This window comes from Melanaphis sacchari, unplaced genomic scaffold (genome assembly GCF_002803265.2).
Source record: "Melanaphis sacchari strain LSU unplaced genomic scaffold, SCAv2.0 Contig44_pilon_pilon, whole genome shotgun sequence".
In the NCBI taxonomy this organism is placed as follows: Eukaryota; Metazoa; Arthropoda; class Insecta; order Hemiptera; family Aphididae; genus Melanaphis; species Melanaphis sacchari.
This window is the reverse complement of record NW_020271295.1, coordinates 3,040,238-3,052,456: the sequence shown is the minus strand read 5'-3', so window position 1 is coordinate 3,052,456 and position 12,219 is coordinate 3,040,238. Positions and strand designations below refer to the sequence as shown.

General features: G+C 25.1%; 1 protein-coding gene across 1 annotated transcript; it reads left to right on the top strand.

Moving 5' to 3' along the window:
• The first annotated feature begins 9,771 nt into the window (after positions 1–9,771).
• LOC112598053 lies at positions 9,772–11,462 on the top strand. Its single transcript, XM_025344379.1, has 6 exons — positions 9,772–9,910; positions 10,118–10,580; positions 10,651–10,707; positions 10,807–10,947; positions 11,157–11,308; positions 11,398–11,462. The coding sequence occupies exons 1-6, from the start codon at positions 9,772–9,774 to the stop codon at positions 11,460–11,462; spliced, it is 1,017 nt and encodes a 338-aa protein (XP_025200164.1).
• The last annotated feature ends 757 nt before the right edge of the window (positions 11,463–12,219 follow it).

Sequence of the window (12,219 nt, the reverse complement as noted above, 5' to 3'; positions counted from 1 at the left end):
ACAATTGACAACCAAAATATTTTGACAACGAGTTATTGTAATTTGTATTAGAGTTTAGCTGCGGAACTAACTTTAGACAAAAGTATAGGAAACAATGAATACGTTGACAGTAAAGGAAATAGTTGAATATAAGAAGCAGCTCTGGTTTCCTCGATAGGCTGTCAAGTTTCCACCATCATAAAAGTTGAGAAACCTAAAACGAGCTGAGTGACGTTTTATCCTTTCCGCCATCCTGATGACCTCAAAAAACAAACGACAACGTGAATGAGGGATCAGCGGAACAAGGATGCGGATAGACGAATGAAGAGTTCCATTAAACCACAGTGTCTTTATATATATATATATATATATATAATATTTGCACACTAGACACACGAGGTTATATCATCTGGGGACTTCATTACTTTCAGCCCCAAAGGTCTTGCAAGTTGGTTGCTCTCTCGACAGTCCATTTGCACTAAACAAATCCGGAAACTACAGATCACGGTCCCGAGTTTCATAACCTTTATATTTTTTTCCTTACTTTTTTTTATTTGTTTTTGTAATTTTCATGTTTCACCTACCAGCTCGTTTTTCGTGAGTCCCAATCATTTATGATTTTACGCTGTGTACGTGCAATTCACCGAACGCACGTACCGGCATTATCGTCGACCACGACCGGACACGCACGGTAATTCGTGGCAGGGCTTTACAACGTAAACCCGGCAAATAAAGAATATATAGAGCCAAAGTAGTGACCACCACCGTGGTATTATCATGCTATTTTCAGTCACTCGTGATCAAACTTTTCTCTGGGATCTGGTGGCCGTTTTCTATCTCCAGAATTTATAAATAGGTATCTACCTAATGTTTTATTTTATCGGAAATGATAATATTATTCCAGAATAAAAACTTTCCAATAATATTAAAGATTTGCATTTACTTCTGATTAAATATCTATTGTTTTGCACGTCAATCAATCAAAAAATGATTCGATTGAGACAATATATTATTTTATTTTCAAAAAATTTTATTTAAAAATCATTATTTAAAGTGTGGTTTAAGAACTCAATTGTATTACTTTTTTTTTTTATTTTCTACTAGTCTATTTTATTCTGTAGGTATTTATGTTAAACAATTGTTACTTACTCGTCGAACGTAGACTAAATTTTTTTTTTGATAAGTCGGTACTTGCCTAGATTTTAATCAAAATAGTTTAATAATTGTAATAGTTTTATCAAAATATGCGTTTGTATTCTCAAACTCTCATTCATTTATAAAAATGAGTTACTTTGTAAGTGGTTATTCGTTATTGTGCTATTATATCTAAAATAAAAATACTATTTTAGACACTTGTCATCACTATATTGACTATATTTTTATAACAATAAAATATTATATATTAAATGTGGATCTAGTCTTCAATTAACACAATACTACGTTACAATTAAATAAAATACATTTATGAACGAGATATAATCTTGAGACAATTCTTCTATTTTATTTTTTTAAATAATATGTTATTATATTTTTCTATGGGAATATTTAAACCAAAAATTAAAATTTTACAAATAAAAAAACATTAATACTTTATTACCAAGCCCAAGTGCAGTGCAAGTTGTATTCAAGACGTATTTTTATGATCATAATACCCTAAAAAATATATTTTTAGAATGATGCAATAGACACGTTAGTTTAAAAAAAAAAGAATGTAACAAAGGTTTTCCGAGACGTGTCTCAGGGCATGTTACAAAAAAATTCACCCCACACAATAATGTCGTACAGTTGAGCGGGACAGTATTTTTCTTTTACGTCATATAATAATAATAATACACACGCACAAGTTTGGATACTTTAGGAACGCCTTCGCGACGTAAAATAAAAGCACGCGAGACGATCGCGTAAAAACCAATGGACGGCGTTTATGATTTGGAAAAAAACAAAACAAATACTACAAAAATAAAAAATGTTTTTCGGAAAACGTGTTACCAGAATATTGCTTTTGGTGCAAAGGATTTTAGTTTTTTCATTATTGCATTTGCTTTTTTTTACTGCGTTGATAAAACCACGCGTATGCTCGTATTATATTATTATAAAATAATGTAAAGAACATCCACCATTATAAAAGAACGTGTACGGTCGTTCATAGGAATAAATATTTATATATATTTAAACATTATATAACATGATGATTCACCAAGCATAATCTAGCCTTTAACTTATTTTTCTATACTTTTATTTTAACTTAAATTTTCAGAATTTTAAATATATTTTACAATTCTTATTTCTTTTTTTTTTTTACTACTTAAGGAGCATCATAATCCAATATAAATTTAGTTTAACAGCTTAGTATTTTAGTTTTTAAGATGTTGTAATAAAATAAAAAATATACAGAATAATAGATCAAGCATTCTTTGTAGTTTGACCATTTTTATAAATTATAAATTTTGATAAAATTTAGTAATAATTATTAAAATGTTCAAACCATTATGATAACCTAAATACATTTCAATTATATTAACATATATCTATTACAGTCATTAAAAAAAAAAAAAAGAAAAATAATAACTCGAAAATTAATTTTTGAAATTTTGATTTTAATGCAGTTATATTAAAAAAATAAATAATTTAGGAACTAAATAATTTATACGAGAAAAAAAGAGAATTTCATTTGAATACTAAAGTATGTTAGTTTGACAAAATATTCTTTAAGTAGAACAAAAAATCTCTAGTATTTAAAAATACGATTATTAAAAATTATAAAAATCAAATTATATGATATTTTATGGCTATGATATTGAAGGAGGAAAATGGATTTGCATGTTTGTTGGATCACTCTGTATATTATATGTATTAGTAATATGACTCTGTGATATATTATTATTACATGCAATAGAAAAAAAATAAGGGAAAAAATATACCTCATGCACGGTTGCACGACATCTCCGATCACATATGTCACGGGCCGGTTTTGCGTGTTTGTATTTAATGCATGTGGTGTATGTGTACATGCCTACGAACACGATAGTTTTCCAGTCGGTCGAAGTCGTTTATGGGAGTGAATTGTACGATATGACAATGGGATGGTGAGTACGAGCCATTTTTGATGTGTGTGGATGAAGTGAGGGAGAAATATGGAAAAAACCACCGAGAAGACGATCTGGTAGCTCGTGCAAAGGCCGAGAGAAAAAAAAGATTGGTAAGCACACACTCGAACTGCAAACGCTGCGTTTAACGTACTGTAAAATGCTCGCTTATTTTGGTCTTTCTTTTAATTCCTTGCTTTTTGGAGCGATGGAGAACATTTTTTCTTTAATTTTGTCCCATTTTAGCAGCCACGACTCGGTAGATCGAGCAAAAAAAGTTTTTTCAATATGGTTATAATAATTACAGAGTCCCGTTCCTCTAGTCGTCTGTTATCAAAATGTATTGACACTTAAGACAAACCTTCAAGACTGATCTCAGTTTTAAGAACTTTTCTGGATATACAAAAAACTATTTTGTTACTAGAGTTTTTGAAAGCAAGTTAGTATAAAATAATTCTGAAAAGTAGAAAAAATATGAAAATATTTTATTTTTAGACAGGTTTTACTGAATATGAATTTTTATTAAATATTTATAAGGTGTGTCTTACTACTGTTATATTTATAGTTTATAGGATTAAATATCAGAGATTGGTATTGATAATAAATGATTACAAGTTCTTCCTTTCATTTTCAAATATTTATGCTATTAGCCTTACTATCTTAAAATACGAATCCATTGATATATAAAACGTTAATTTGAATTTGTTTAGATTGGTCATGCTATTATTTTTAAGTGACGTAATAAATGTCAGTCACCTATACATTGTTGAATCCCTAAAAAATACGCTCGGATATTCGTTGATAAGAAAAGACGACATCATCGTTCGTGTTTGAACTTGGAAGTGATTTTTGTAGTGTTATATTTATGTGATGTATGCAATTATCACGCATAGAAGAATTTTCTAAATGATTATTTATTCGGGTCTCGAAATAATAACACCTACAACTTGTTATGATACTTAGTAAATTCACATTATGAAAACATATGCGTTTCATACAAAAAAAAAAAAAAAAAAATAAATAAATAAAAATATATATAAACGTTAAATTATTTTATTTTTTTATTAAATTCTTAATTTTTAAGAGACGTATGTTACTAATAAGAGTTTGAGTTTGATTGAATACTAATCATTAATCAAATATTTAATATTTTTATCATAATGATTTTTTATATAAATAACAAATCTTATTTTTAATTTAATCATACTCTATAGTTTTAAAATAAACAATATCTACAGTTGAAGCAATATTAGTTGTAGTATCAATATCTATAATTTTCTTCTTTTTTTTATTGAATTAAAAAAAAAAAAACCATCAACAGCAAAGGTTATAAGTTTTTGTTTATGTTACATAATTAGTGGTTAGGTACTTGAGCTAAATTTATAATAATTATATGGTGTTATTTAAATATAATTACTATAAACAGAAATATTAAAGCTATCATTAACAGTAGGTTTAAATACTGTTAAATAAGTCGCTTTTTCTTAGGAAGACTAACATATTTGATATGTTTCCAATGTCTAGCCCTAATGCTTTGCTCATGTTGGGTAGAATGTTGTATTTTCTGAGTTCATCGGAGTACTGACAGCACTCTGTTATTATATGCTTTACTCTAACAGTAACCCCCCAGGCTGTATATTGAATGGGTTTCTCTTTGGTCATTAGAAACCTTTGAATCAACTTTGTGTGGCTTATTCGGAGACGGTTGATCAGGATGTTTTCTCTTCTGCTGAGATTCGGGTTATGCTAGCTTAGAATTGTGTTTTTTATTTCACTAAGTTTGGTCCGTTGTTTCAACCAGTGTGTTTGCCATTTTATTTGAAATTTTTGATATCATAATATTATGTTACGATATCCAGAAACTGTATATTATTGCTTGGTTGTGCCGCTTCCTTTGAGGCTTTGTTCCCTGTTATATGAACTTAAATAAATACAATATTCTGCGTGTAGCAATTTATGATTTGGTGTAAGCAAATTGCATAATATTGTTAAAAGCGTGTATGTTTTAAAAAATTGAACTATAAACTCAATTATATTAATACACATATATTTTTAGAATAATTTTTTAAGAATATGAAACTATAAAAAACCACGAATAATCATAATTAATTTTCACGCATGTTCATTATCATTGTGTTTAATATTTAAATCTTAGTACAATTTCACTGCATTAATAACAAAACTATAATATTCAAATTTTCAGATTTAGAAAACTATAAGCTATCCATTTCTGACTTATTTTAAAAACTAAATCAACATCCCTTAATGTGATTGTATTTAAATATGTTTTGGAGAATATCATAAGTGTTGTATATTTTAATAATATTGATAAAAATAATAAACTAAACACTTAAAGTGAAATTTGATACATTTCTAAGTGCACTGATGTGTTATATAAATATGCTAGAAATGTTATAGTTTTTGCATATTTTCATTGTTTTTAGTAATTTAATCGAATAATTCTTATACGAATACTGACTAAGGCAAAGTTCAATGATTCTATTAAAAAATTAATTTTCAATTTTCAATCATTCTAAAATTGCATTGAAGAAAACAGTTCTTTAAACTATAGGTATTTACAACTAAATTTCAGTATTTTTCATTAAACAAAAGCAGATTTTTCTCACAAAATTGTAATTATGTTTTAAGTATATTATAAATAAGTGTACTGTTATAACTCACATGTATTTTGTATATTTTTTTACAGCTAGTTGAATTACTTTGATTAGGCCAAATTTTGGACTAAATACTTATTTTTGATTAAAAACTCATTTTTTATACAGTGAATTATCGTTGATAAAAATATGTTTTAAGAAATAGTTTCCTGTAAAAATGTTTTATGGATAAATCTTAACAGTATATATTATACCTAATATATAAGATATTATAGCATATATATTATATATACTATATATCTATTTTATATACCTAATCCAGTTGGTTTTATTATATAATAAAAAACTTTTTTTTGTTTACATAATTATTTAAATAGGTAATCAGACGCAAATTATTTAATATAACTAACGAAATAAATTAAAAACATGAAATATTACTTTTTAATAACATAAATAAATACTAATTGGTTTAAATAAAAAAAAAAAAAAATTGTCTCCAGTCATGAATTAGTTATACAAATTAAATATTAAAATATGGAAGAACTATTAAAAAAAAAAAATAAATAAATAAAATAATATTCAAAAACTAACATATCGAATAAATTAATTTTTGTTCTGTTAAATATATAGTTCCTTTTTTTCATTTATTGTGGGTAAATTTATTTAAATAAAATTAATTAATTACATGTATAAGAATTAAGAAGTATAGCATATTATCTTAAAATTATCCCGGAAAAAATTGCAGAACTACTGACAAATAAACTGTTTATCACACTGTAGTTTTCTATAGTATGTTAGTCTTTGGAACGGTAAACATATTTATTTGCACTTCTTATGGACTATGGTCGTTCTTGAAATTGGTTTTATCGCAATTTTATAAAATATTTAATCAACACGAACACTAATAACAGCCTGACCAAGTTCAGTAAATAAAAATATATTTATTAACCAGATAATTGGTTTTTACCTCTAGTACGTTTATTATTTTTACTTAAATGCATTGTTAAAATCATACTGTATAACTGTATCATTGAAACAGTTTAATCTAGAATAACCCTTACATATTATTCTGAAATATTTTTCAGTTTTTCATTTTTTTAAAACATTTTTTCCTAATAAATCCCCAAAAACTGGCAGAGTCTAAATAAAACGTTTATTAAACTAATTTGATCATAGTTTAATAATATATATAAAAATATTTGTTTTTACTTAGTACATTTCTTATAATGATATAAATTTAATAAATTATTTATAAATGGAACATTTTAGAGATTTATTATACAATAAATATATATTAAAAAACATTTTTAATTCAGATAATAGAATCAATTTTTATTTTATAGATTTACAGAATATAATTTTTTAAATTATTATTTCTGCTTATTTTTTATTTTATACATAATTTAAGAGAAATGTATATTTTTAAATTCCTTTGCTTAAAAATATTATAAATTTTTCAGTTGAGATACCTATATATTTTATGAAACTGCACAAATTCCAATTGTATTTTTAATAGGTATTATTTAGTTTTTGTTTAAGAGTTGTATTATAAATAATTCATGACATAATACGATTTAAGGATAAAATTGAAACCGACATTACGATTCGTACTATAGTATTTCCCATACAATTTGATTAAATAACCCAAAGAGGGAAAACTATCTCGTTTATAATATTAAATCAGAAAAAAAAAATACAATACGCGTTATTATTTAAACAAATGATTATCGTTTAAATCACAGAATCTAAAATTTAACGTCATATTATTGATAATTTAATTGTGTAATTTTCATTTAAATTTTAAAAACAAGACTACTACATTATATGGGAAGAGACTCATATTTCTATCGGTCGATTTAGATTGTATAATTGTCCTATAGTTGTAATCAAATTATTTCACACCTTACTAGTCTATATATGAGTACATACTTTTTCATCTGGCCACATATATACTTAACTCAGGCGTACTTTTCTGTCAGGCAATAAGCATTAACTAAACCTGATCTGAAATCGGAGGTTAAGTCAAAACCGCAATTTTTGTGAATTGTTTTCTTCATGTATTGTGTATTATCCATGGTATTATTAGCACTATTATTCAATAGTTCTGTATATTATGCATAACTATATTATTCTAAGCATTAAAGACATATAACATTTCTAAAAACTCACCAAGAGCTACCTTGACCCTCAAATTTTAAAATGGTTTATTTTATATTTAACATATTACCTAATACATACAATTTAACAAATATTTCAATTCGTTTAAAGTTTTAATATTCTTGATATAATAATATTATATACGTTTACAAACAGTTCTAAACGTATAATAATATTTAATATAATAATTTTATTTTACTTAACGTATCTAATATAATATTGTTCTAAGATGAACACAATTAATTGATATGGTTTTATACCAATTTATTTATTTGTTTTTACTGTAATTAATATTATGTTTAAAACATATTTTTTATCATTTATTTATTTTATTTTTAACCTAAATAGTAAATAGTATATCCAAATATGATAAACCATATTATTATCCATGAACATATAACTCATGTCGACAAATAAATTAAATAATATTTTTTTTCGTGTTAATTATTATTTTTTTGTCGCATATAATATATTAATTGATAATTATAATTTAATTTGTTTGTTTCGTGTATAAATTTCATAAATCACATACATACTATTAAGTTATTATAATTCTAGTATAAGCTGTATAAATTAAGTGAAATTTCCATTAAAAAATTATTTTACACTGAGTTCATATTTAAAATCTTTACATACTTTTATTTATTAAATAGTTTGAAGCAAGTTTTTTATACTAGATATCAATAAATACAATTTTAGGTAATACCAATGATTTACTCGTTTTCAAACTGTTTATAAACCTATAGTAGTTATCTATTTCTGGTAAGATAATATACAATAATCCATATTACAAAACATGTATAATACATTTGTGCACTAATTGTATTTGTAAACATTTATGAATCCCAACGGTTAAACATTTTTTAAATATTAATAATTATTCTTTTCTTACTTTATTTGAGTCTGATTAGTATTTTTAAAGAAATATTTGAACTTTCGAGGGTACATGTTTTAAAAAATAACCACGTACAAAATAATAAAATATATTATGAAATAGAACGTTTCATTTTGTTTTATTTAAACGATGTTTACGAATACTTAGAAGCGTTAGATAGAATAATTATACTTATAGGTTATAATTAAAAAAATTGTTTTTGACATGAAAGATACATTTGTAATTCAGTAAACTAAAAAAAGCAATTTTTTTTTACTTATGACTTAAGCTTATGTGTCATGGAGTATGGATTATCAAAAATAAATTAAAAATAATTTATTTATATTTTAGAAGACAGATATTTTTGGATTTGAAAATTATATAAATATATATATATATATGGCCATAAAATAAAATTGTATGTACCTATATACTTTTAACGACACGTAACCATTCAAATACAAAAAAGGGGTTCATTTACATTTATTTGGCTTGATATACCCACCAAAATACAAAAGTAAACATTAAAAACAGCAAAATTAGATTGTCATTGGATGTTTGTTTATTTTTAATTTCATGCGTTCCACGTTTACATTTAAAATGATTTAAATAATTCTATATAATATAAATTTGTAAAAGATTTATGCTAAATGAACACTGCAAGTTTGGTGAGGTTTGATATTTATTTTTTAGCGACATTTCAATTTTCTGAATGAGAAAATGTACACAATAAGATGAAAAACAAACACAATTTATTTACTATTCAACCAACTATGTATATCTGTCATTCAATAAAATGTATTCATAATTAAAAATGATTCTAAGTTTTTCAACAAAACTAAAATGTAAGCAAAAAAAAAAAAAAATAAAAAACATTGCGGTAAATATTCCATTTTTAAAATAATATTTAATTGCCTATGGTATGATGAATCACCAAGGTAACAGGTGTTGTTAATGATTGAAATTATTCACAAATAGTAATCAAATTTAATTTTATTCTAAAATTTATGAAAAACTATATTTTAATAATTTGAACTTACACACATAATTAACTTTTAAAATGTCAAAAATTATTAAAAAAAGTAATTCGATAAAAAACGACAGTCCAGCATCAAAGGAAAACTTCAATTTAGCTGACATGTTTGAATTTTATGCTCGAATAGTTAAGTTAGTAATACTCAGAAAAGATGACACAGATGGTAAGTGAAACGAAAAATAAATAATTATTTTTAACTAAACTAGTTTAAATTTAGTAAACTATAAGAGCTTCAAAATATAGTTAATATAGTCTAATAAAATGTGATGACTTTATACAAATGATAGTTTTTCAAAATTATTAATATTATTATTTTTGATATTAATCATGTAATATTATAACCCTTGTCTTTTTAATACTTTATCGATAGCTAAGTCAAAATATTCAAGTTGGCTAAAAGCATTGAGAAAACATTCAAACACCACGGTCAAATACGACTACGTCAAGTTACTTGTCATGGGACTAAATCATCCATTTCCAGTTTGCCCTTTCAACGAATACCCACCAGCCGTCATCGAACCGCTGGAAGGCGAATGGATCTTAAACGTCAGGAACATTTTTTACAATAGCGATCCGTCTTGTCAGCCTATGGTCCTAAACCCACCAATTGTAACCGCCGTGTCGCACGATAAATGTCAGTTTGCGGCCTATCAGAAAATACCGAATGCAGGCCTCCAGTGTTATTATGCTCAGTCTGACGAACCACTATATGAGTGGTTTTTCAAACACAACTCGTTATCAATTCCACCTGATGATGCTGTCCAAGCAATCCCATTGGACTGGGAAAGATCTTTGGCTGGAATTCACGTTGCACCTCCCAAAATCATTTCTAAGTATAACATAACCATTAAATTTGGTTAAATGATCAATAATAACTAATTATTGTTATTTATAAATTCACAGAAATAAGACAGGTTCGTCGCTGATTAAAAAATTTTCATCTTTGAGCATTATAGGGAGGTAAATAAACAACAAATATTAAAAAAAAAAAGAAAAAAAGAAAACCAATTACCTAAATATTTATTATACAATTATATTATAAAATATATTAACCTACAGGAAACTTGAAGATAAAAGGAATGTTTGCAAAATACTTGATACATATCAAGAAATGTTTAATTTAACAACAAACTTCAAGTGGAACGAAAAAAGTTTATTAACAGGTGATACCATACCTGGTTCTGATTTGTGTATCGATTGGTAATCATAATTTATTTTTTAATAATATTTTTTCTCAATTTTTAAGTATAACTTTAACAACAATTAAAAAACATTAGTGAATAAATAGTGAGTGATATGAAAAAAAAATACGTTAATTAAAAATACTGATTTATAAGTCTTGCAATGTGAGTAAGATGACGTATTTTCACATCGCACGTAACATTATAAATTATATTTTTGGTTTGCAGGTTTATTCATGAACATGAAAGAACACAATTAGACATAGACGAAGAAATGATTAGGTCGTTCGATAAACTGTACCCACATAATTTCCGTTTGTTAATAAATCCTGTATTATTAGAAGGAATTGTTAGAAAAATGGACTGTGCTGAAGAAAATAGTATAAACTCTAAATAATATATTATTTTATAAATATTTAATAAATACATAGCTAATTTTAAGTCTTATGAATACGAATTTATCTTGCAGCTAAATACATGGATGCAGAATGTGCAAAAATTGAAGAAGAGGATTGCAAAAACCGAGTAAGTTAATTTTATAATATTATGACTCATAGTATTACCTTTGATATTATATATTTAACCGTTAAAATTTACTATTGAAGTAAATCTAATAAACAGTTAATTACCTAATAAATACAATTGGTGAACAATCACAGTATCCTGTACAATTATCATTACATCATGGGCACGGTTAAATGTTTTTTTTTCATTTTTATTTTGGCACTCAAAATTTTAGTGTAAGTCTATTAAATCTATTAAAAATTTGTTAAACTCCTTCATATTTGATGCAATTCTAAACATCTAAAAATTGTTTATATACTAATAATACTTATAATTGTTTTTTAATTTTTAATTTACATTTATTTTATTTTAAACTCATAAACCATTGGAACATGTTCTATTCAAAATATAAATTTAAAAATTTAAAAAGTTGGTGGATTGGTACCATTTTGCTATACATTAGGCTTTAAGTGAGTCACTATTATGGATGTATTATATTTTAATTCAATAATATATTATTGTATATAAAAAACAATTCAGAGAGGGAAAGGTTTGTTAGTCTACATCAAAAAGTATATTTTATAATATACCTATTAAAAAAAATTATTTTACTTTAATTATTACATAAGGTTGTAATATTTTTTTCTGGAATTATTGCATTTATTATATTATTTATTTTTAATAATTATAATAATATATATTTATAACATAACTTATATAACCAATAATGTAATAAAATCTTTCTTTTAAATGCCGTGGAAGAGTAAAACAGTAATAATATATTTAT

Coding starts and splice junctions, on each gene's coding strand:
- LOC112598053 (XM_025344379.1), top strand. CDS start 9,772: ATGTCAAAAATTATTAAAAAAAGTAATTCGATAAAAAACGACAGTCCA. Junction 10,581..10,650: donor CCTCCCAAAATCATTTCTAA/GTATAACATAAC, acceptor ATAAATTCACAG/AAATAAGACAGGTTCGTCGC. Junction 11,309..11,397: donor GGACTGTGCTGAAGAAAATA/GTATAAACTCTA, acceptor TTTATCTTGCAG/CTAAATACATGGATGCAGAA.